The sequence below is a fragment of the Camellia sinensis genome, chromosome 3, assembly GCF_055761805.1.
Source record: "Camellia sinensis isolate YWXY chromosome 3, ASM5576180v1, whole genome shotgun sequence".
Classification (NCBI taxonomy): domain Eukaryota; kingdom Viridiplantae; phylum Streptophyta; class Magnoliopsida; order Ericales; family Theaceae; genus Camellia; species Camellia sinensis.
Genome location: NC_138963.1, coordinates 14183208 through 14208796, shown reverse-complemented (window position 1 = coordinate 14208796; position 25589 = coordinate 14183208). Strand labels below are relative to the sequence as shown.

At 38.6% G+C, this 25589-nt stretch overlaps 1 protein-coding gene and 1 non-coding gene across 7 annotated transcripts in view; both read left to right on the top strand.

Annotated features, from left to right (window-relative positions):
- The window catches only part of LOC114319874 (mRNA capping enzyme family protein), a 38193-nt gene that overhangs the window by 3219 nt on the left and 9385 nt on the right, over nt 1-25589 (top strand). For 5 of the 6 annotated variants that reach the window (XR_014363455.1, XR_014363456.1, XR_014363457.1 and 2 more), the window contains exons 4-14: nt 247-398; nt 4422-4505; nt 4605-4667; nt 18729-18860; nt 18943-19149; nt 19668-19787; nt 19987-20036; nt 21204-21366; nt 21480-21617; nt 22773-22895; nt 22985-23083. Coding sequence is in view for 3 of the 6 variants with exons in the window: in XM_082919134.1 (XP_082775260.1) it covers nt 247-398; nt 4422-4505; nt 4605-4667; nt 18729-18860; nt 18943-19149; nt 19668-19787; nt 19987-20036; nt 21204-21366; nt 21480-21617; nt 22773-22895; nt 22985-23083 (1331 nt within the window). In the remaining 3 variants the exon portion in view is untranslated. The remainder of the gene's footprint in view (nt 1-246; nt 399-4421; nt 4506-4604; nt 4668-18728; nt 18861-18942; nt 19150-19667; nt 19788-19986; nt 20037-21203; nt 21367-21479; nt 21618-22772; nt 22896-22984; nt 23084-25589) is intronic. The other variant, XM_082919135.1, reaches the window with a different exon arrangement.
- Nucleotides 25201-25306, top strand: LOC114319888 (small nucleolar RNA R71). The gene has a single exon (XR_003649608.1). It is a non-coding gene; the product is annotated as a small nucleolar RNA R71 (small nucleolar RNA).

The window sequence follows — 25589 nt, the reverse complement described above, 5'->3', positions numbered from 1 at the left end:
TGATGAAAAACGCTATTAATTATTATAGGACCTATTGGACAATAAATCCATCTATTGGGACCTATACGTAAGTCCCCCTTTTATTATTTTGTTTTTTTTTAAAAGGAATATTTAACAGTTGATTGCTCCAAAACATTGAACTTTCATATTTTGTATCTTTAGTTTTAGATTAAATTTATCTCACTTGAATATCTTTCTCCATACCATCTCTTTTTGTTATTTACCTTTTTGTTCTTCGTATCACAGGTTGGTTGGATTGTCCTTCAGTTGGCCAGGAAATTGGTTGCATTATTCCTTCTAAAGTTCCACTTGGTGAATCCTTCAATGCCTATGTTCCTGCTGGTAAAAGATACTCTTTTAAGCAAGTGATTCATCAACAGAGAGTTTTAGGAAGAAAAGTAAGAACACCAAACTTCGTTTTGCCTTTTTCTTCTCTGAAATATGCAAATAAAATGACCATCTTCTTTTTGAAACGGTTCTTTTTTATTTTTAAAGGGTAAAGTAGTTTGTTCACAACGTGATTTCTCACCATGTAGCTTACATCTTGGAAGGGGCAAATTCTTTCCCCGTTTTAGACGTTTAAGGAGTTATATCATTTCAGTAGAAGAGTCTAACAAGAGCAAGATTTAAGTCATGTTTACATGTACTTGGCTTGCCATGATGACAACAGTGTTTGCTCACTAGAAGTATGTAGAAGTACTTCAAGTAAAAAATCCTTCGATGGTCCAAACAAAAAAATTAATAGAGTAAGGGGTGTAAGAAGATCACTGGGATATCTCCACTAATAAAACAGAATACATGTGAAAGAATTCAATTTTCACGTCTCTATTCTAAGCTCTGGTCTGGAAAAGGATTTAATGTTGGAATTTGGAGCAACAAAGATACAAGTAGCCTATACATATAAGAAAACATGAAGTTCAAAACCTGTGGAACAATTACTGAGCAAATCGGTCCATGTCTCTGTATCAATTTGATTGTGAATTTAGATTTCATTAGTGTAATGAGAAAAGGAAACTGGGAGGGGCATTGTTTATAGATTACCAATATTGGAGGTTTTTTTCACTTAGTTTTTAGGAAACAATTACACTTTGTTGGCCTAGATGAAAGATTGCACTGCTACTGAGTGCAGTTCTTGAAAAAGGCTATTGCTTTAATCTCCACATATGCTATCTGTGACCTGCGTTTAATCTCCCCAGGCACATGAAGATATGGATGAGATATTTCAGGGTAGGGGGAAAGTGGTGCAAGGGCAGAGTCTTTTGAATATTAAAGCAAAAATGGGGAACCCTTGGGGTGGGGAGCAAGGTAGGGACCAGTATAGGCCACATGTTGATGAGCCTTCGGGGCCAATATTCAACACCACCAAAGTGACAGTGTTGAAAGATATTGGGCCTCGTTTGAAGCATGGCTTCTTCCTCGTTTTTTCTTTTTTCTTTTTTGGTGCAGCAGACCAAGAAGGGTCGTTTTATTTCGGCCCAACTTGGGTTAGGAGGGATACCACTCTGGGCAGGTTGAGTGAAGCTGAAGGGTTTGAAATTTAGGAAGTCTCGAAGAGGATGGGGATGTTGAGGGTTATGGAGGTGGGGCAGAGACTAGTGTGGTAAAGATCTCTATGGTGAGGATGTCTTTAGGGGATATTGTGTCTAGGGCGCAAGGGGCTTTTGTGAAAGGAAGACAAATCTTAGATGTTGCCTTAGTGGCAAATGAAGTAGTGGAGGAATATAGAAGTTTAGGGAGTGATGGACTTATTTTTAAGATAGATTTTGAGAAGGCATATGATCATGTGGATTGGCAGTTTTTGGATTTTGTAATGGACAAGAAAGGATATTGTGGGAGGTGAAGATCTTGGATTAGGGGATGTTTGGCGGCTTGTAATATGTCAGTTATAGTTAATGTTAAACCAGGGGATTGCTTTAGGGCTTCACGGGGGCTTCGACAAGGGGACCCACTATCTCCTTTACTTTTTATTTTGGTGGCTGATGTACTTAGACGGATGGTCAATAGAGCTAAAGAAAGTAGGTCTTTTTGCGAGGTTGGAGGTGGGAAGAGATAGAGTTAGTGTGACACATTTACAATATGCGGATGATACCATATTTTTCTCTTCAGGAGATGAAAGTCAGATAGGTAATCTTTATTCGATTTTGAGACTTTTTGGGATTATCTTAGGGCTTAAGGTTAATTTGGAAAAAAGTAGTGTGATGGGAATTGATGTTCTGCAAGATCAGTTTTAGATCAGGGCGACACTTTTAGGATGTGGTATAGAGTCACTTCCGTTTAAGTATTTGGATCTTCTATGGGGGGGTGATCCTAGGAGTGAAGTTTTTTGGAATCCAGTTATGAAAAAGATTGGTAAGAGACTGGAAGGGTGGAGTAAGGCTTTATTATCACGTGGGGATAGATACACTTTGGTTAAGACTGTTTTGAGTGATATTCCTATTTATTATTTATCTTTGTTCAAGGTTGCAGTTAAGGTGTCAAGGTTACTAGAAAAGTTGATGAGGGATTTTCTTTGAGAAGGCAAGGATGAGGGGAAAAAGGATCACTTGGTGAATTGGGAGTTAGTGTCGTTACCTAAGGAGAAGGTGGGTTTGGCTATCAGTAATATTTTGGCTAGGAACTTGGCCCTTCTTGGCAAGTGATTATGGAGATTTCCACTTGAGATGGCACGTGGTTATAAGAAGCAAATATGGGACTCATGACAATGGTAGGGATTCACGGGTGGTTTTGTGGGGTAACTATCGTGCTCCTTGGAAGTCAATTTCTCAAATTTTTACATGTTGGTCTCGTCGTCTTTTTGTAAGGGTGGGCGATGGGGAACTTGTTCGATTTTGGGAGGATGTTTGGATGGGTTAATCTTCTTTTGCTGCTGACTTCCCATATCGATATAGAATGACTCGATCTCATAATTCTTCAATTGCTTCCATAGCTTATTCACTTTTGGCTCCAATTTCCTGAAATTTTGATTTTTCTAGGAATCTTAACGATAGGGAGGCTTCATAGTTGATTTCTTTATTGTCTAGAATTGATCATTTTTTTTTATCTCCTCTTTGGAGGACAAGAGGGTTTGGGCTTTTCATTCGTCCGATATATTTTCTTGTAAGTCTTTTTTTGATTACATCATTGATAATCCTCATGTTCCTCAGTTTCCTTTCGCAAAAAAGTTTGGAAGGCTTGTGCTCCCCTAAAGGTAAAGGTGTTCATGTAGGCCTTGGTTCATGGAGGCATTTTGACAAATGATATATTGCAGAAACGGAGACCTAATCGTTTTCTAAATCCCCAGTGGTGCATTCTGTGTTGTAAGAATGGGGAATCCGTGGATCATTTATTCTTGCATTGTCCAATCGCTTTGAATTTATGGCATAGATTGTTTTCTTTGGGAAATGTTATATGGGTAGCCCCAAAAGGGAGTGCGCATATGCTCCTAGTTGATTTTCGCACATTCGGAGGATCAAAGAGAGCCAAAGTGTTATGGTCTTGTGCCGTCTTCGCTACTTTTTGGGTTCTATGGATGGAGAGAAATGCGAGGTTGTTTGAAAATAAGTTTCGGGAGGTGGGCTGTTTGTGGGATAATATTTGTCACTTAACTTCTTTTTGGGTGTCAGGGAGCTCTTTATTTAAGGGAGTTTCACTTGTTTTGTTAGATAAAGATTGGTTGGCGGTGTGTAATATGTAAGTTTTTGCTCGGGATTAGCTTGTTACGGGTTTCATTTTATGTATTGCCATTGTCCTTTTGTAAGAGGATGCCTTATCCTCGCTTGCTTTTTTTGAATTATCAATAAAGTTATTGTTGTTGATCTTAAAAAAAAAAAAAAAGAATGGAGAGGACATAAGAGTTGATTTGCAGCCAAGAGGACTTGAACATTATTGGGATGGATAGGTGAGTGATCCTTATGTGATGAGGGAGGTTTATGGATTCTCTCTCTCTCTCTCTCTCTCTCTCTGTGTGCATGTGTGTGTGCATAAGTATATCAATTTTATCGAGAGGAGTGGTGCCTAGAGCAAAAGAGGGAGAATTTGTGCCTCTAACGAACTAGTGAGGGTGGCTGGTCTTCTTAGAAGCTAATTACTGGCTTTTTTCAGATTTTTAATTTTGCAAGAGAAGATAGTGTCCTGTTTCCTTATGTTGACTGTGTTATTATATCTCACTAGTATATGTGACAAAACTTCATTCATGAAAGCAGCACTGATCTCAAGCTGCCATGTAATTCTCTATGTGGCTTTCTTGTAATAAGAATTTAATTAACCAGAATTCTGCTGAAACTAGACTTATATCCTAGATGCATATTTAACTCCTAAATAGGAAACACTGCAGATTAACTTGTGATATATCTGTAAGAAGTGAATTTTTTAATCAAAAAGTTTAGCTTTGGTTGCTTACTGGGAAATTCAACATTTTCAATTTTTTTCACTGATGCTTCCAGCTTGGTTTAGTGATCGATCTTACGAATACTAGTCGTTACTATCATGCATCAGATTTGAAGAAAGAAGGTATTAAGCATGTTAAGGTGGGTAATGGTCAACTAAATGAGGTTTTCTTCCTTATGATTTTCCGACAATGGCAAATGAAGTCTTTCCAACCTTTAATGATTGCATTTGTTATTCAGATTCAATGCAAGGGGCGTGATTCTGTACCTGATAATGAGGCTGTAAATTACTTTGTTTATGAGGTAATGTTTTTGTTAAACACATCTATTATACCTTTATGGCTTGTGAAACATATTCAGCTTTTACCATTTTCTCATATTTTTCCTTGTGTCCATTGATAATACTTCTATAAGCAAGATAAACAGACATTCTGCCAGTTATCATCTCACTGTGGTCTTGTACTTTGGGAAATTATGAGTTAGGTTCTTTCTCAGAAGTAAGTGCAGGGATGAAAATTTCTTTAGTTTTACATCATCACTTTCTTACTGGTGTTTGAATGAATCTCAAAATGTAATTCTCCCCTATGCTTATAACTTGTGGTAAACCTGTGTGATGCATGGATAGAAGAGATATTCTTAAGAAGAGAAGGTTTTTTAATGTACTTCTATCTGATAGGATTACATAAAATGTAGGTAAAGTGTTTTTACGCCAGATTTTGATTACCTTATTAGGCTAAGTTGACCACCTTAAAACATTTCGGGTGGTTAAATTTTTTCAGAAACTATGGACACTAAAAAGTGTATGCTATACAAACAAAACTTTATACAAAATGATATGGCTCATTTTCAGTCCTTTTGTTTCAATGCAAAAGACCAATCACTTAGGCCCTTAAGTTCAAAGATGCCATTGCCACATCATATAGAGCTTTTATACAAAATAATGTGACTTATTGTGTTCCTGTCATTTTTAAGCAAATGATCCCTCACTTGGGATTATAATTTCAGAAATATCAATGCCACATTTTTTGGATGCAATTTTTTTATATAATAGGTAGCTAATTGGAAACGTAACTTGGCCTATGACAACTCCTAATTGAGTTTCAATTGTTATGACAAAGGGTAAAGTATCAATTAGTCCCTCCAACTTTGCTCTAGTTTTCAATTTGATCCTCAAACTTTTAAATTTTCTCTATTTAAGCTCTCCGACTTCCATAATTAAGTTATTATAATCAAGTGCAGGAAAAACTGTCGTATTATATCATGTGCTTTCTAATTGAACTAGTTTTAGGGTTTAAACTAAAAAAATGATAGTCTAAATGAGAAAAAACAAAAGATGGAGAGAGAAAACCCATGTGCTAGTTTTTAGGTGAAATTATTTATCCATTTAGGACATTATGATAAAATTTGCTCGTTTGGGAAGAACATTATACAACATATTATTATTTATCAAAAAAAAAAAAAAAAACAAAAAACATTATACAACATATTAATTTTTCCCATTATGGTTGAACTGCGTTGACAAAATTTTGAAAGTTGGAGGGCTTAAATAGAAAAATTAGAAGTTCGAGGGTTGCATTAAAAATTAGAGCAAAGTTGGAGGAACAAATGGGTAACTATTTAATGGATTTCAATTTCATGTTTTAAGAAGGTTTTTTAGCAATAATATAGTTTTAAAGAATAAGTTTTGAAGTTATACTTGATCATAAGAAGTTAATTCAAATGAAAAATATGCAACGTTATTGTATTCGTTATATGTTTGTGGATCAATTTTGATGTCAGAAGAAAATAGTGTAAATTCATTGTCAGTGCAAGCCAAGTAAGGGTTGGATTAGTTTCTGAATTTTTTTTGGTATGTAAAATCTTTTAGTGAAGAGATGCGATACAATAATGGTAGATGGAAGTATTAGGGAAATGGGCAAATCTAGATTGATGTAGGCTAGTATAGTAAATAGAAATATGAATCTTCTTAATTTGACAATGAAATGGTTTTTGTAAGAATTTATGTATTATTGATTGATTTATTACAAGATTGTTGTATCTGTCTATTACAAATGGTTCCTTATATAGATGTAGGTGTAGTGGAGTAGGTGGTGGTAGGTGAGGAGTAGGTGAGTGTGTGGTAGGTGATGGTAAGTGTGTGGTAGGTGATGGTAAATGTTAACAGCCCCCCGCAAACTCAAGGAGGATAGAAAACTAACCAACTTGAGTTTGGAGAGAGTAACAAAACAAGAAAATACATAAAAATAAAAGAGGATAGGAGACACTGTATGGTCGTGTCAGACCGTTGGTGAAGACACTGAAAGGTGGTGTCATAACGGTGTAGAGGACACTGTATGGTGGTGTCATAACGGTGTAGAAGACAGTTTATGGGGTCATGTCGGACCGTTGTAGCAGACAATGTTGTGACAGTTGTTGTGACAGTTTACAGAGTCTTGCTGGACCCTTGTAGAAACTAACCGGAATCAATGTCGGGACAGTTTACAAAGTCTTGTCGGACCCATGAAGGAGCTAACCGGAATCAATGTCGGGACAGTTTACAGAGTCTTGTCGGACCCTTTAAGGAGCTAACCGGAATCAATGTCGGGACAGTTTACAGAGTCTTGTCGGACCCTTAAAAAATACACTGTATGATGGTGTATATAGGCTGCCCAAATATATATATATATGGATATATATAGGGAGCCCTCAAAAGTTGCGCCCTCAAAAGGCGCGCCCACTTCCTCAAAAGGCGTGCCTGACAGAAAGCGTCGAGCCATCAAAAGGTGAGCCGGAGACGCGGCGAGGCACGTGAGCGACAGAGTGGCGTGTCGGCCTCGGCTATTTAACCAAGGTTGAGGCGGAGGCTGTGCAAACCAGTCTGAAACCGCCGAAAATCCTTTGAAAAAAACTCTTCCGTTTCTGAGAAAGAGATTCTGGAACACTCTGTTGCCATTCTGTAACCAACCGTTCTCTGAAACACTCAGCAACCCATAACATGGCCTCGTCTTCCCGTTCAGCTATCCAGAATATGGCCTCTTCGTCCCGTGGTCTGCTCACTCTTTTTCCCGACCTCAACGAGTCAACAAGAGAGATAACTGGTGCGGTGGCCAGTGAACCTCAACCAAGCACCTCTGGTTTTGCTCCGTTGAACTTTCCGATGCGGTCTGTGGAGCAAAAAATGGCGGTGCAAACTGATATTGAGGCCAATCAGTATACTTTGAAGTCATGCGTGGAAACCATGACTGCGGTCACAAATTTGTCGCACCGGCTGCAGAGCAGGACAAATGAGGTGCAACAGTTAAACTCCCAGCTGGCTCTGCTCCAACGCATGTATAAGGATGCGCGAGCAGAGATAAGTGTGCTAAAGGCAGAAAACAAGGAGCTGAAGCGGAAGGCCACCGTGATGTTCCGATTTGGAGGGCCGCCATATGCTGCAGTGGAGGAGCAGGGAGTAGTGATCATGCCCAGTGGAGTGGGAAACACGGAGGCAACACCGGCAAGGGCCGCCCAAGACTGGAGGCAAGAAGAAAAGACTGGCGGCAGAGTAGAGAAGAAAAATCCCGCCTGTGGATGAAGTTGTTGGGGTTTTTGTTTTTTTTTTTTTTGGTGTGTAAAAGTGTGATCGGGGTTGTTCCCTGAGATGAATAAAATATGATTGGTTGGTGTTTGGTATTTTATTTATTTATTTATTTATTTATTTATTTTTTATCTTTCTTTTTTTTTGTTTTTATCTTTCTTTTTTGTTTTATCAATGTTTCATTATAATAAAATAAAATAAAATAAAATAAAAGTAGGAATAGAGAAAATATATTATAAGAAAATATATATATAAATATATATATTAAAATAAAAGAAAAGTGTGAAATAGCGTGGATAGAACCAGCACATGGTTTTGGTTTTAGGATTCATTATTTTAAGATATATATAGATATTAAAATAAAAGAAAAGATGGGTGGTCAATAATAAAATAAAAGAAAGGAAAAGAGGGGGACAAAAGTTGATGGATAGTTGGATGAAGAGAAAGTTGTCTTCTTCCTCTTTTTTTTTTTTTTTTTTTTGTTTGCCATCTTTTCTGTCTCACGAGGAACATCAGCTTTTGCAGAAAATGAAGAAGCTAATGACCCAGCAGGTCTTGTTATGAACTTCGAAAAAGATTCAAGTCCTCAAGCTGAAGATATCATCAAAGAACAAGGTAAGCTTCTCTACAAGCGCCACAAGAGCACGGCTGTCTCTTGGCTCAGAAACATCTTCCATGACTGTGTTGTTCAGTCATGTGATGCTTTACTACTGCTGGACTCAACAAGAAGGAGCTTATCTGAGAAGGAGACTGACAGGAGCTTTGGACTAAGGAACTTGAGGTACCTTGACACCATCAAAGAAGCTGTGGATAGAGAGTGCGAAGATGGTGATGTTGTGGGTGTTTACTGTGGCTTCGAGGGTTGGTAAGAAGAGGAGGGCGACCGACAATACTAGGGAATACAGCCCTTGGAGCAGCATCTCCGGCAAATCCAGCCTTAACCATTCCAGTTCCATTATTACAGACGAGTTCGACTTCGCCGCCGTTGTTGGTGGAGAGAGATAGACCCATCAAGAAGAGGACTGGCATCGCCACCAACACTACCACCTTTAACAGTGATGGCATGGCCGAAAGTTATATGGGTTGTTGGAAGAGGAGGACTACTAACGTGGGCTACAAAGCAAGACACAGAGAGAGATGAAGCTGGGTGGGTATGTAGAGGTCCGGCGGGCGGCCAAGGCGAGGTTGCCGCCCGCCGGTGAAGCAGAATTACTAACTTCTTAACCTCGCTCTGATACCATGTAAGAATTTATGTATTATTGATTGATTTATTACAAGATTGTTGTATCTGTCTATTACAAATGGTTCCTTATATAGATGTAGGTGTAGTGGAGTAGGTGGTGGTAGGTGAGGAGTAGGTGAGTGTAGTAGGTGAGTGTGTGGTAGGTGATGGTAAGTGTGTGGTAGGTGATGGTAAATGTTAACAGTTTTTCATAGAGTCGAGTGAAGAAGAATGATTCATATAGCCGACCCCATTTGATGGGACTTAAGGCTTATACATGTGATGTATATAGAGAAACAAAAAGTATCAATCGTTATACATCTACATAGATGTGCAATTTTCCCAGAAAGATCAATAAAGCACCTATAGAAAAAGGAAAAGTTTGCCACAACAAAAATACGAGGAGATAGGTATCGTCTCTTTCAAAGACAAAATCAAATTCTCCAAATTTTCAAAAGTTCTCTTGTTTCTCACTCCACAAACACCACAAAAGGCAAAGTACAATAGCCTGCCATGCCTTCCTAACCTTCCCCCTTGTGCAACCTCTACACCAGGAGGAGAAAAACTCCCTGTAACGCCCTCAAAATAATACATAATCCCAACATCCAACTGTTCTATATACATGATAGATAAATCACATTTCCATACATACATCAGAATTAATATTACAAAAGAGTATTTCATATAAGGTACAAATGTTTATAAAAATGATAGAATGCTCTGCGAGCTTACATCTGTCCAAGTTGTTACTTGGTTACACAAAAGAAGAGTTCTAACTCTTTTACAAGTAAAGCCTTCGACTTGTATTCAGAGTCTTCAACTCCTAGAACCTCCCAAGCAAAGATCTTGAACTTGGCACGTCTCCTGTACCTGAAAATAGTGTCCCAAGTAGGGTGAGCCAAAGCCCAGTAGTGACATACTAAACCCAATATGAGAAATAACTAAAACATTATCATTCGACAAATGATTAACACGTGTAGACCAACTCACTCCCTTCTCATAGCCCAACAACAATTACATCCATGTTTCAATCCACTTCCCTTATTTATCCAATTCAATTCCTAAATATGGTTCATTATCTAACCAAACAATTTAAATGAGACTGCAACTCGACTTATTAACACTTCCGTTATCCACAATTCATAATGAGACTACAACTCATGTAATTAATACTTCAATTGTCATCAATTCATAATGAGACTACAACTCATGTTATTAACACTTCAAATGTCAACTTCATTCATGCACTTCAATTTATAAGGTTTCGGGACTTTCGCCCCGGACACTCCGGCCAACTTAATTATCTATGGAGTCTATCCCCTATCTCCTCGCAAACAATGGAGTACATCCCCTATCTCCTCCCAAATAAAGATACATATACAATGTAATAAAGCATATAATCACATGTATGGAGTACATATACAATGTATTAAAGCAAATAGGCACGTATGGAGTACATTCCCTGTCTCCTCCCAAACAATGGAGTACATCCCCTATCTCCTCCCAAACAAAGATACATATACAATGTATTAAAGCGCATAATCATATACGGAGTACCTCTCCTATCTCTTCCCAAACAAGATACATACATAATGTATTAAAGTTTTTATCTTATACCATGATCAATCAAGGCGCATATTCAATGTGTTCTTCCCACTATCATATTCAATGACATATTTCAATTGATTAGTTTCAATTTACTTAATCATCATGCAGTTCTACAACAATCAAGACTATCCTCCACCGATAGCCCAAAGTAGTTATTTCTAGACAGATAAATGAATTTACCAAACAGATAAATTATCACATTTTTCATAGGTGAGTGATTTATCAAACTGACCACACCAAGTAGTCCCAATTCCATCCAATTTCATGATGTTCAAATCAATTTCATATTCCTCACAATTACCCAATTAATTATACAAATTAATTATTTAAATTCAATTAGGGCATTTCCCCCTTTTCTCAAACATTGATCCTAAGACCAAATCTCACCTATCAAACCCACAAACCTCATTTTCAAGACCTCATGTACATATGGAGTTTAAAAAACACAAAACCCTTCTCTTTTATACCACAAACCTCAAACCCTAACTTCCCAAATCACAAATCTCAACATTTATACTAAATGACTAATATTTATGTTAAAACTCATAAGAAGGAGTAGATTATCCCTACCTCGAAGTTAAGATCCCAAAGGAGAAGATGAAGGAACTCGAAAGTGCTCCAAAGTACAACTTTTTCGGATCAAAGTGTAGCCTGCACCAAGCTCCACCTTTCCTACAAAGAGATTAGGGTAGACACACCCAAGAACCAAGGGTATTTGTAGAGAGAAGGTGTATGTAGAGAGAGAGAGTCGAATCTAGGGTTTGGAAGTGAAAAGAGATGAAAAAGTGAAGAAGAAACACGTTGCTGGAACTGATATACTCGAGGCTCGCTCGAGCGAAGGAGTGGTCGCTCGAGCGACCAGACATTGACAAATCTCGCTCGAGCGAACAACACGAAGCTTCAGATCTACAACTCAGAAGCACGCTCGAGCGTAGGAGTCCTCGCTCGAGCCAAGAAACGCAACCTTTAGGTCCAAAAGAGAAGCAGACGCACGCTCAAGCGAAGGACCGCTCGCTCGAGCGAAGAGATACACCAGACTGAGCTCGCTCGAGCGAAGAAAATCTCGCCCGAGCCAAAGCTGCATCTGAAAAGAAAACCTGAAGACCCACAATACTCGCTCGAGCGTACAAAACCTCGCTCGAGCAAAGGAGGAAAAACATAAGACTCGCTTGAGCGACAAAGTCCTCGCTCGAGCGAAGAGACCAAAAACTGGACAGCAACCATTTGCTCCAACACCCAACCAACCTGTTTCGAACCTGCCCAACACACCCCAAGACTCAAATACAAAGAATCAAAGGATGGAAACCAGAATAAGACAACAACATACATCCACAGAACCGAGTCCGGAATACAATAAACAATAGAAGGAAAACCGGGATCGCTATACTCCCACTCCCTAAACGATTCATGCATCACTCATTCTACTTCAAAAATTGAGAACACGACACTTCATGCCTCCCTTGCAACCGAATAGTGTAAAAGTTGATAGTACACACTATCCCTCACACCCTCACTCCCTTATGCAAACACCAACAAGAATTTACCCCTCCTCAACTATTGTCTAAGCAGAGAATGCTACCTTGGGAGACCCTTGAGCACGAAATCCCTTTACTATCCCTCACTCCCTTACACAAACACAAACAAGAATTTACCCCTCCTCAGTTGTCTTCTAAGTAAAGAATTTCGCCTTTGGGAGGCCCTCGAGCACCAAATCCCTTTCCAAGGAAAGCCTACATCCTCTCTACCTACAATTGAAAAGCCCAGCCCATACTTCTCCTTAAAACCCAGGTATTAAGGAGAGAGAAACTGGAGTTTATAACTAGCACTTAGAAAATATGAAGAAGAAGAACTCCGAAAAATATGAGGAAGAAAGAATATATTTCTGTTATATTCAAAACTTCTTATCTTACAAGACCAAATGACACTCCTTATATAGGAGATATTACAAACATCATCATAACCCATTATATGCCACTTACATATTATATATTACCACTATCTACCACTATCATATTATATACATGCCACTATCTACCACCAACACCACTATCATATTCTATACATGCCACTATCTACCACCAACACCACTATCATATTCTATACATACCACTATCTACCACCAACACCACTATCATATTCTATACATGCCACTATCTACCACCAACACCACTATCATATTATATACATGAACACAATTTCCAGCACTCCCCCTCAAGCTGGTTTGAAGATATCTTCCATAGCCAGCTTGCTAGTCAGCTTATCAAATTGCTTCTTGTGTAGTCCCTTCGTTAGCACATCAGCTAATTGTTCACCTGTTGGAAGGTAGGTCATACAGATTATGCCAGCATTGATTTTCTCCTTGATGAAATGTTTATCCACTTCTATATGTTTTGTGCGATCATGTAGAACTGGATTATGAGCTATAGATATAGCTGCTTTGTTGTCACAATAGACCTTCATAGGTGTCGGGTGAGAAAGCTTTAATTCTTCAAGAATTCTTTTAATCCACATTACTTCACAGATTCCATGGGCAACAGCTCTGAACTCTGCTTCTGCACTACTTCTAGCTACCACATTCTGTTTTTTACTCCGCCATGTAACTAGGTTCCCACCTACAAAGGAGCAGTATCCGGAAGTTGATCTCCTGTCTGTAACACTTCCTGCCCAATCTGCATCTGTGTATACTTCAACTTGAAGATGTCCATGTTTCTTGAACAGTAAGCCTCTCCCTGGAGTTCCTTTCAAATATCTTAAGATCTTATAAACGGCCTCAAAGTGCTCTGCCCCTGGTGAGTGCATGAACTGACTTACCATGCTGACTGCAAAGGCAATATCAGGCCGCGTATGAGACAAGTAAATCAATTTCCCTACAAGTCGCTGATATTGTTCTCTCTCTTTGACTTCTTCAGCCTTAGCAGCTTGTAACTTCAAGTTAGGCTCGATCGGAGTCTCCGCCATCTTACAACCAAGCATACCTGTTTCTCCAAGGAGATCAAGAACATATTTTCTCTGATTAACGAATATACCTTCCTTGGATCTTGCAAATTCCATTCCGAGGAAATACTTGAGGGCTCCCAGATCCTTAATGTGAAATTCTTTTGCGAGTTTCTCTTTGAGGGCTGCTAACTCTGCTTCATCATTACCAGTTAAAATGATGTCATCAACATAAACAATCAAAATTGCAATTTTACTGTTTTTTGAATGTTTATAAAATATTGTGTGATCTGCTTGACTCTGCGAGAAGCCACAACTGATAACTGCCTTCCCAAAGCGTTCAAACCACGCTCTTGGTGATTGTTTGAGTCCGTATAATGACTTGTTCAATCTGCATACTCTGTCACTTCCAAGTCTCTGCTCAAATCCCGGCGGTAGGCTCATGAACACCTCCTCTTCAAGATCACCATTGAGAAATGCATTTTTAATGTCAAGTTGATGTAGAGGCCAATCTGAATTTACTGCAAGAGATAACAGTACTCTGATGGAATTTATTTTAGCAACAGGAGCAAACGTCTCCTGATAGTCGATCCCATAAGTTTGAGTGAAGCCTTTAGCCACCAGTCTCGCCTTGTATCTCTCAACGCTTCCATCTGCGTTACATTTTATCGTAAACACCCATTTACTCCCAACTGTTTTCTTGTCTTTGGGTAGATCAACTGTCTCCCAAGTACCACTTCTCCTTAAAGCATTCATCTCCTCCATGACTGCTAATTTCCAATTCGGATCATCCAATGCTTCCTGTATATTCCTTGGAACAAACAAGTGTGAAATCCTAGATGTGAAAGCTCTATGGTTTTTAGACAGTCTTTGGTAGGAGAGGTAATTTGCAATAGGATGTTTAATGCAATTTCGGACACCTTTCCTAATTGCTATAGGTACATCAAGGTCGGAAATAGAAGGAATAGGATTACCTAAAATTTCGATGCCAGAACTCGGGTGGACATTCGGGTCATTAGGATGGACATTCGGGTCATTATTCCTCAGATGAAATCGCTTCCTAGTATAAACCTGAAGCTCAGGATTTAGATCATTTTGTAGTACTTCTCCCCCTAAACAAGAATCTTCTTGACTAGGCACCATAGAACTTGGTTCTCCTAAGTGATCATTATCAGACAGATGTGGTTTTTGTGTAGGATAAATGACATTGGGGAGCGGGATAGAAATATCCCAAAAACGGTCTTCTACTCCACTTGTCTCCCCCTGAAGAGAAGTGTTGGGGAAATAGGATTTTGTCTCCACAAATGACACATCCATACTCACATGAAATTTCTTGTTTTGAGGATCGAAGCACTTATACCCCTTTTTGTTTGAGGAATAACCCAAAAAAACACATTTTATAGCACGGGGGTCAAGTTTTGAACGAAATTGACTAGGAACATGAACATAGGCAGTACATCCAAAAATTTTGGCTGGTAAATCAGAAAACAACCTCGTGTCAGGAAAAAAAGTTTTGAGACAATCAAAAGGTGTTTTGTATGTTAACACCTTTGTAGGCATCCTGTTTATCAAATAAGAGGCTGTTAAAATTGCTTCACCCCATAAATATTTAGGAACATGCATGTAAAACATTATAGCACGTGCTACTTCAAGTAGATGTTTATTTTTTCGTTCTGCAATGCCATTTTGTTGAGGGGTATCCCGACATGTAGATTGATGAAAAATCCCCTTTTTTTCCAAAAACTCACCCAACTGCTCATTGAAATATTCTGTTCCATTATCAGAATGTAAAATACCAATTTTGGTTTGAAATTGGTTTTCAATCATATTGTAAAAATTTGTGAATAAATTTTTCACGTCAGATTTTTTATTCATCAAATAAATCCAACATAAGCGGGTATGGTCATCAATAAATGTAACAAACCATCTTTTACCAGAAAGAGTAGTGATTTTAGAAGGGCCCCAAACATCACTATGAATCAAATAAAAAGGTTTTGAAGCCTGGTAAGGTTTTGGCAAATAAGTAGAGCGATGAAATTTTGCAAAAATGCAACTTTCACAATGAAAAGAAGAACAATCAATCCCTTTAAATAATTCTGGAAATAAATGTTTCAGATAAAGAAAATTAGGATGTCCTAGCCTATAGTGCCATAGCATTATTTTTTCTCGAACAGAGATTGAACTAGTACTATTAAAGCTCTGAGCTTTTTTATTACTAACAGGTACTTCATCAAAGTAGTAAAGACCTTCAAGCATCCTAGCACGCCCAATCATCATCCCCGAGTTCTGGTCCTGAAATTCACAATGGGATTCAAAAAATGTAACACGACAATTAGAATCCTTAGATAGTTTACTGACAGACAAAAGATTACAGGCTAAGTTGGGGACGTGAAGAACAGCATTGAGATTAATTTTCTCAGTTAGTTTAATAAATCCTTTTCCTGCAATAGGTGAAAAACTACCATCGGCTATTCTGATTTTGTCATGACCAGAACAAGGGAAATAGGTACTAAATAAATGGGAAAAACTAGTCATGTGATCGGAGGCACCGGAATCTATGATCCACGGAGAGAAGTTTAGGCAAGAGAAGGCTTTAGGATTTCTACCTGTTTGTGCCAACAAAACACTAGGAGTACCGGTTGAGGAGTTGGATTTTATCAGCTTTAAGAGTTGATCAATCTGCTCTTTGTTGAAGGGACCTGAATCGGCTTCATTAGCGGTAGGAAAGCCACGATTCTTCTCTCCTTGTTTGCTGCTTTTCCAGTTGACAGGTTTGCCATGGATCTTCCAACACGTTTCGCGTGTATGGCGAGGCTTGTTGCAAAAATCACACCAGACCCGTGGCTTATCATCAAACCTGCGCTGGTAATTTGCAGTCTTGTTGGCCGCAGCATCGCTAATTAAAGCAGAAATTTCAATTGATTCACCATTACCTTTTTTCTTAAGCATGACGCTCCTTCGGCTCTCTTCCCTTCTGACTTCGGCAAATACTTCGCCAATGGATGGGAGAGGAGGTCTGCCAATAATTCTTCCTCGCACTTCATCGAACTCAATGTTGAGGCCGGCAAGAAACTTGTAAATACGGCTGTCTTCCACAGTTTTCTTGTGGTGGTTGCAGTCGTCAACCGATTTCCATTCGTATGTGTTGAAGATGTCAAGATCCTGCCACAACCTTTTCAACGAATTGAAATATTTGGTGACGGAATCATCTCCTTGACGAATCTCTCCCAACTTCAAAGTTAATTCGAAAACTTGAGATTGATTTCCTAGGTCAGAATACATCTGACTAACATTATCCCACAATTCTTGTGCAGTAGTATAGCACATGTAATTAGAGCTTATATCCTCCTCCATGGAATTGACCAACCATGTCATAACCATGGAGTTTTCAGCGTCCCAACTATCGAACAGCGGATCATTAACAGCAGGAGCCTTCTTGTCACCAGTGATGTAACCGATCTTTCCTTGCCCACGGATATACATCCGGACAGATTGTGACCAGCGGAGAAAATTATCACCATTTAGGCGGATGGTGGTGATTTGGACAGAGTGAGAGTTGGACGTTTTCACCGGAATGGCAGCAGCAGGGGTTGAAGTGGTTTCGGACGTGACTTCCGACATGGCTATGACGGTTTTAGGGCTGCTGTGTTTTTTGTTGCTCTGATACCAACTTAGAAAATATGAAGAAGAAGAACTCCGAAAAATATGAGGAAGAAGGAATATATTTCTGTTATATTCAAAACTTCTTATCTTACTAGACCAAATGACGCTCCTTATATAGGAGATATTACAAACATCATCATAACCCATTATATGCCACTTACATATTATATATTACCACTATCTACCACTATCATATTATATACATGCCACTATCTACCACCAACACCACTATCATATTCTATACATGCCACTATCTACCACCAACACCACTATCATATTCTATACATACCACTATCTACCACCAACACCACTATCATATTCTATACATGCCACTATCTACCACCAACACCACTATCATATTATATACATGAACACAATTTCCAGCACTAGCACAGATGAGACAACTTCAGGCGATGTAGGACACGTTCCAACACACCCTCCTGGACCACAAAATATAGTAGCCGAACAAATGGCACACCAATCACTGGCCCAACCAAGCTCTGATACCAAATTAAAAAGTTCAGCGCATACTTCTTCTTAAAACCCAGGTATTAAGGGGAGGGAAACTGGAGCTTTATAATCAGTACAGATGAGGCAACTTCAGGTGATGTGGGACACATTCCAACACACATTTTTGGACCACAAGATACAGTAGCCGAACAAACGGCACACCAATCACAGGCCCAATCAAGCTCTGATACCAAATTGAAAAGTCTAGCCCACACTTTTCCTTAAAACCCAGGTATTAAGGAAAGGGAAACTGGAGCTTTATAACCAGCACAAATGGGGCAACTCTAGGTGATGTAGGACACATTCCAACACCTACTAATTTCTTATAAAAGGAAGGCACCGCATATAAGCCATTCTTGGCTCTTCCCCAAACTAGAGTATCATCCGCCCTTACTTGAATGTATCCTGAAGCCATCCTAAGACAATAAGATCTACCTAGCAACTGCGAAGAGCCCTTCGGAAAGCAGGCATCCAAATTGTACCCATAGAAGATGGAGTCCAAAACTCTGCTATTGAGCCCTCCTGATTAATTGCCAACCTGAAAAGATCATGAAAGACGTTCCTCAATGGCCTTTGTCCACATCAGATATCATGCTAAAACTGAACTCTGTACTCATCCCCACCCAAGCATATAAGAGGAAAAAAGTCATCCTTGACCCTCGTAATGTTTTTCCAAATGCCCACACCCTATGAGCCCCTAATTTCCTGTGTGAACCAATCCCCCCTAGTCATGCACATACTGTCAATCACACTTCGTCAAAGGTTCTCTTTCAAGGGAACCTCCACAACCAGATGTCAACATGTGGTGATAGAGGGCTCTACTTCACATTATGTTATTTTGATAGTTATTATTTGTTTTCATTTTTATTAGGTTTCACTATTTCTCACTCGCCAAAAGCACTCGAAGAAGTATATTATTGTTCATTGTACACATGGGCATAACCGAACGGGGTATATGATCGTTCATTATCTCATGCGCACACTATCCATATCTGTTACACAGGTTAGTTTATTGTCTGTTTTGTTCTGACTTTGCTTTTAGGTTGTTCCACGGAAGATGGATTGATTGGCTTTCTTTGATGCAGGCAATTAAATTATTTGCTGATGCACGCCCACCAGGAATCTACAAACCAGACTATGTTGATGCCTTGTACAACTTTTATCATGAAAGAAAGCCTGAAATGGTTGTTTGCCCTCCAACTCCAGAGTGGAAAAGATCTTCCGATCTTGATCTCAATGGTGATGTTGTGCCGGATGAGGACGATGATGGAGTTTCTGCTGCTCCTTTGCCTGTATGCATTTATTGGATGCATTATTTTATTTCTCATTCCTAATATCTTTCGACAGATTCCTTGGTCTTTCTGATGTAATGAAAATTCTGCCATCTATGGCAAATTACGTCCTTTTTATGTTTGTTGCATTGTACAAGCATAGATGTAATTTTCTAGATTGGTTTTTGAGGAAAAATCAAGAAAATGGAGCATGGTTTCCTTATTTCTTGTGAAGTACTTAGTATCATCTTTCTTTTTGCAACCAGAGTTACGCTTGAAACTAGCCTTGCCCTATAGGCATAGGCCTGGATGTTTAATGAAATTGGGCATTCGTTTTTCTAAGTTTGTGTAGTAGAGTCAAACCTTGGCCTTCTCTCTCTCTCTCCCTCCTTAATAATATGATAAATTGGTGCGGTCTAGTTATCATCTTCTTTGACCCTGCAATTATCTGTGCCAATGTTTATCCCTCTTCTTTTCGTCCTTCTCTTCCTTGCATCTGGATTTTCTCAATGTGTTTTAACAAGTCTTTATTTTTTCAGGAGAAGCATGAGATAGAGGCAGTAATGACAAATGATGATGTTTTGGGAGATAGCATACCCTTCGACCAACAAAATGCAATGCGGCAGTTCTGCTATCAAGCACTAAAGTTGGGTATAGGGGTAAGAACTTTAAAGGCATCACTTCCATTTTTTATGTTTGGGTTGGATTCGCACTTATGCATTCTCTTCCATTTTTTGAGGGTTTTATATGAGACTCTTATAATGGTATAAATGTAATCAAAATTAGTTAAAATCAAATTAAATACTAGATTTTACTATATGTAATCAAAAGTTGAAGCCCCATTTTTTTTTTTTTCAGGTAAGAGGAAACTCTCAATTTCCAGGGTCACACCCTGTTTCGCTTAACAGGTCCAACTCAATCTTTTCCACAACAATAATAAGTATCTAAAGTTGGTGCTTGTATTCTGTATTATCACCAGCGTTGTATGTTATCAGTTAAACATCTTAGAGTGTGAATTTGTGTGTTGCTTATCGGTGCATTGAGTTGGGGTTCTTATCTTTTTCGAAGTTGGAAGAAGTGTCTCTTGAAATATGAGGGTGTCAGCCATGGGGCTTCAAGCTATGCATTTAATTAAGCCGGTATTTAACTTGATAATTTAGCATTCATGTGCTTATAGGTTTGCAGGAAGCTAGTGTTTTATTGTGTAGACTTAATTTGATGTATACTTCTAATTGGAGAAATTGATTTTATTGTCTGTTACCATCACTAGATAGAAAGTTCTGTTACAAAGAATTTTTTAGAGAAAGGACAAAATAGGGTGCTGGCAGTGATAGACTGGATGCAGACCTAATTTCTGGTGTTATTTGCTCATGGTGGCTACTCTTAGACTTGAGCCTAGCTGAACTTTTACCAGCAGCACTGGTGATGCTCTAAGAAAAATATGTTACTACTTCAGTGTTAGATCAATCAAGGGACACATTAGGTTTGTTGTGTCTTGTACGTTCCAGTTCTGGATTGTATAGCAGGATACAAGTTGAATTGTCTGTGCATGTCCTTTATTTCCACTGAACTTTATTAAGATACATCATTGTCAATTGAAGTTCTGGTTGGCTTGAAATATTTCTATTCTAACTTTGGCCATGTAATCTAGTTAGTACATGTGGTTAAAATAGTGTAGCCAGCCAATGGCTTGGCTCTTGCTAACAATTCATTGTTACATGAGGGGTTTGAGGTGCTTTATATCAAAGGCTTTAATTTACGTATTTGAAGCTATTGATATGGTACAAAAGCTGTGTGCAACTATGGTTAGCAAAGCCTTCATTCCCTAAAGAATGCTCATCCCGAGTTTTAAATGAATGTGTCACATATATTATGCTCATCTCGTCTATAAAAATTATGCTAATTTTGATGATTGTGTTGTTTCTGCTTTAAGCATGTGGATTTCATGTTTTCTCTAGATAAACGGGGAAATTTGAATCATGGTTGTTATATTTAAGATCCTTTGTATTGAATATTCCTTCCTGACTATAGTCTCATTTATCTATGACAATGTGATTATCTTTTTTGGCTTGCAGGGACAACCTACAATTGCTAAGACAACGCTATTATTATGCCACATGGAAAGCAGATGGAACACGATATATGATGCTAATTACCTTGGATGGTTGTTACTTAATTGATAGGAATTTCAATTTTCGAAGGGTCCAGATGAAATTTCCTTGCAAAAGCACTAATGAAGTATGTATCCGCAGTCTGCTTTCACGAAGGTTTCTGGTCTATATAAAGCCCCGTTAATGAAGTTTTCCATATTTGTGGCCTCCAAACTGATGTAATTGCACTTATTTTGTAAGGCTTTAGCTGAGAAGACTCACCACTATACATTACTTGATGGGGAGATGATAATTGATACTGTACCAGACTCACGGAAGCAGGAAAGAAGATACCTAATCTATGATCTGATGGCAATTAATTACGTCTCTGTCATAGAGGTTAGAAAACTAATTCGGGGTCTACTTCTCATTTGACGCAATCAACGATCCAAGCATGGATGCTTTATAATTCTTATTCTTGCATGTCTGTGTATCATTCTTTGCCCAAGTTCTTCTCTGACAAGCCTCTGCTGGGGATATTAGGATGCTCAGAGAGGGATGACACATCTAGTACATATATCTAATTTTGACAATCACTAATATTAATCTGCTAATGTCCATTTTGATTCATCGTGGCATGTACTGCTTAATTTTTTATTTTATTTTTGTTTATTTATTTATTTTTTATTATTATTATTATTTTTTGGGTGGGGGGGGGGGGGGGGAAGGCACTCACATATGAGGTATAGCATGCAAGGCCGGCTAACTTGTCAAAAACAAAAAGAAGCAAGTCCGGTTAATGCAAGTTCAGTTTACCCATTGCAATAACGATTGAAGCCGTGTTTGGTGATCTATAGACCATGCTTGACTAGTTAGAGCAAATTTTCAAACCATTTCACATGAGATATAAGATAGCAAGCACGGGTGTAGGTACGGATATGGGTATGAGTAGGATACGGGTGCGCCGATACGGCAAATTCTTAAAAAAGTAGGGTACGGATATGGCTGGGGTATGTCAATTTTTTATTTTTTATTTTTAAATTTATAGCTAAACATTCAACATGCAAATTAAAGTTTCTATATCAAAATTAATAGAAGCAACTTGTCTAAAAACTTATATAATTCTTTCTTTTTCTTTTTTGATTGTTTAAAACATGATGCAAAAGAGCGCAAAGGCAGGACTCATGGATAAAGGGTGTTAGAAACAAATTACTTGATGATTTTCAAAGTGAAAGAAGAATAATAAAGGGTACAACAAATTCTAGCAGCTAAAAAAAAAAAAGGTCACTACGCCGTACCCAAAACGTACCCAGCCTATACCCACGACGTACCCAAACGTATTTGCCGTACCCAACATGTATTCGGCATACCCAATACACATGCAGCCGTATATCATGAAAGTGAAAATGCTTCACGGCACACTATATAAACTATATCCAATTTTCTGGATGTTTATTATATCATCATAGAGTGTTTGCCTGTTTTGTCGCTTTTTCTTTAAAAATTCGCCTACTGTCCTGATTGGTACTGTGTGATAACTGCAAATCATTGCAGCGGCCTTTCTATGAACGGTGGAAAATGCTTGAGAAAGAAGTGATTGAACCTCGGAACCATGAACGCCAGCATATGTACGAGAGTAGAAATCCATATTATAGATATGACTTGGAACCATTCAGGGTATGTTTTGAGGGCCACAGAAAATTAATTACAACTAATTTGATTTTTCAAGTGGGCCTGGTTATTGATTTGCTCGAGAATTTTATCAGGTGAGGAGGAAGGATTTTTGGTTGCTCTCTACTGTTAACAAACTTTTAAAGGAATTCATTCGGAGGCTTTCTCATGAGGCAGACGGTCTCATTTTTCAGGTACTTGAGGATTTATAACTTTTAGAATGTTCAAGTTCTATTGATCTATGCATCTGCACTACCATGAAAATTGAGATTCTTTGTCCCAACAAAAAACATTTTTTTGGGTCCAAATTTCTGGTGGTGTGCAAAATATAATATAGCCTTCAGTTCATATATACAAGGCAATAACTCCTTTGAATGTTTCAGTAGTGAGAGCTGGAAGATCTGATTTAACTGAAATATTGGACTTCGATATGCTCCTGCTCTTGGCGGAAATGTGGTAGGTTGTTTGCACACCAAAATAAAATGAATAAAACCGGTAGCAACTACTACTACGTAGAATAGTGGTTGCGAACGGGGGTCGAACCATAGAGATTAGGGCAAATTGGTTTTAATTCAAAAATCTAGGCTTTAAAATGGAAGGTGAGAAAAAGGAATCTTAGGATCTAGAATCCACTACTAACCTTGCAATTGGGGGTGGTTGTATTTAGATTGTAAAAAATTATTGAGAAGGGTACTACGATATATCTTGATCAGGACACATCACTTAAAAAGGTTTGTGTTTTAAAATCAGAAAGTTACGAATTATTTTCGCTTAGCACGGACTGTCACCACTAAACTAAGGTAGATACACGACTCGTCTAAGCATGAAAATTATTTGTATAACATGTATTCACGACCAAATGAACACATAATTTGATAAAACATTATTTGCATAAAAATCTGAGTTATACAATAATACCCAAATCAATTAAGATTTTACAAAACTAAATGCAAACTACCCCAATAACTCGATCAGAGTTTCATCTTAACTTTAAGATACAGAAATTAACTACTCATACTCCTATAACAATCACTATAAAATATACTCTAAATTTTCCCACTCTTCCTTTCTTTTCTCTCTCCTCTTGGCCTTGTGAGTTCGCCTCCCCTTCTGTTCTCGTGTACACTTTCGTGTACACAAGTCCTTGAGGAATTTAGCATAGAAAGGTACTTGCTTAATCACCTCCAACAAGGGGAGATTGATTTTCACTCGTTTGAACACCTCAAACATTGCTTCTGTCGATGCCTGCTTCTTTTTACTGAAAGGAGAAGAATCATTTAAACACTGGGGATATGGTGCCTTTGGCACATAGGGTGCCGTAAGCTCACTTGGAAGACTCAAGGGAGGACTCCTAGGCTCATTATTTTGCTCTGGTGAATTTTGAATCTGACTACCCAGCTCGCTCACTCTTTCATTGGTCCCATTTGTGTGGTTTGGTATTTCTCGACCACTCCTAAGAGTCATGATAGCTTGAATTTGCTTTATGTTCTTGCCATTAGATGATTCTACCCCATACTGCCCCTTTGGATCTTTGACTGGTTGACTAGGCAATTGTCCTTTCTGTCTCTTACTTAAGGTGTTAGCCAATTGGCCAATTTGGGTCTCAAGTTTTGAAATGGATTGGGAGTGGGAATGGACAAGTTGGTTTGTAGCCTGCAAAAGTTGTAACACTGTTTTCTCAAAAGATGAATTTTTCTGAGTAGGATATTGGTATGACTGTTGAGACACAGGATGGTAGAGAGGCGGATTGGCAGAATTTTGGTGGAGGTCTACATAGGAATTTCCTTGTGACTGTGAGCGCCAAGAAAAATTTGGATGGTTTCTCCATCCCGGGTTATAGGTGTTTGAGAATGGATCATTACCCGGTTTAGAAAAACCTTCCACTGCATTGACATGCTCTAGAACTGACTCGGGACACTGAGGTGCTGATGGGCACTTGGCTGCACAGTGGATAGGGCTTAAACAGATTGTGCAAGCCTCTTGGTATGGTGGTTGTGCTAGTTGTGAAGAAATGTGTCCTACTGCTAACAGTTGGTCCATTTTTCTAGACAATACTTTGACTTTCTGAGCAATATTTGCACTATGACCTACCTCATTTAGGCCACCTCGCTTCGTACCACTAAGGATTGGTTGCTTATCATGTCGAGAGGCAGACACATGGTGTAGGGAATTTTCAATTGGATTTTCAAACAACTCCCTTGCCTCTATGTCACTCTTAGTCATAAACGTCCCACCACAGGCCGAGTCAACCATTTGTTTAAATGAGTCAGTCAAACCAGAATAAAAAATGTGAACGAGCTGCCACTGGGATACCTGATGGTGGGGACACTAACGGAGTAAATCCTGAAACCTTTCCCAAGTCTCATGGAAGTACTCACCATCAATTTGAGAAAAATTGGTGACGGCACGTCTTATTTGATTGGTTTGGCCTATGGGAAAATATTTGTCCAAAAACTTTTGCCTCATTTGGTCCCAGGTTGTGATAGAGTTTGCAAGGGTTTGGCCTTATCCTTAAGTGAAAAGGGAAACAGTCTCAACCTAAGGGCCTCATCGGTAAAATTTTGGAGTTTCACTGTAGAACAGGTCTCTAAAACTCACTGAGATGGTTATAGGGATCCTCATTACTAAGCCCGTGAAAAGATGAAAGCATTTGAATGGTACTCGGCTTAATTTCATAATGGGTTGCTTCGGTAATTGGCA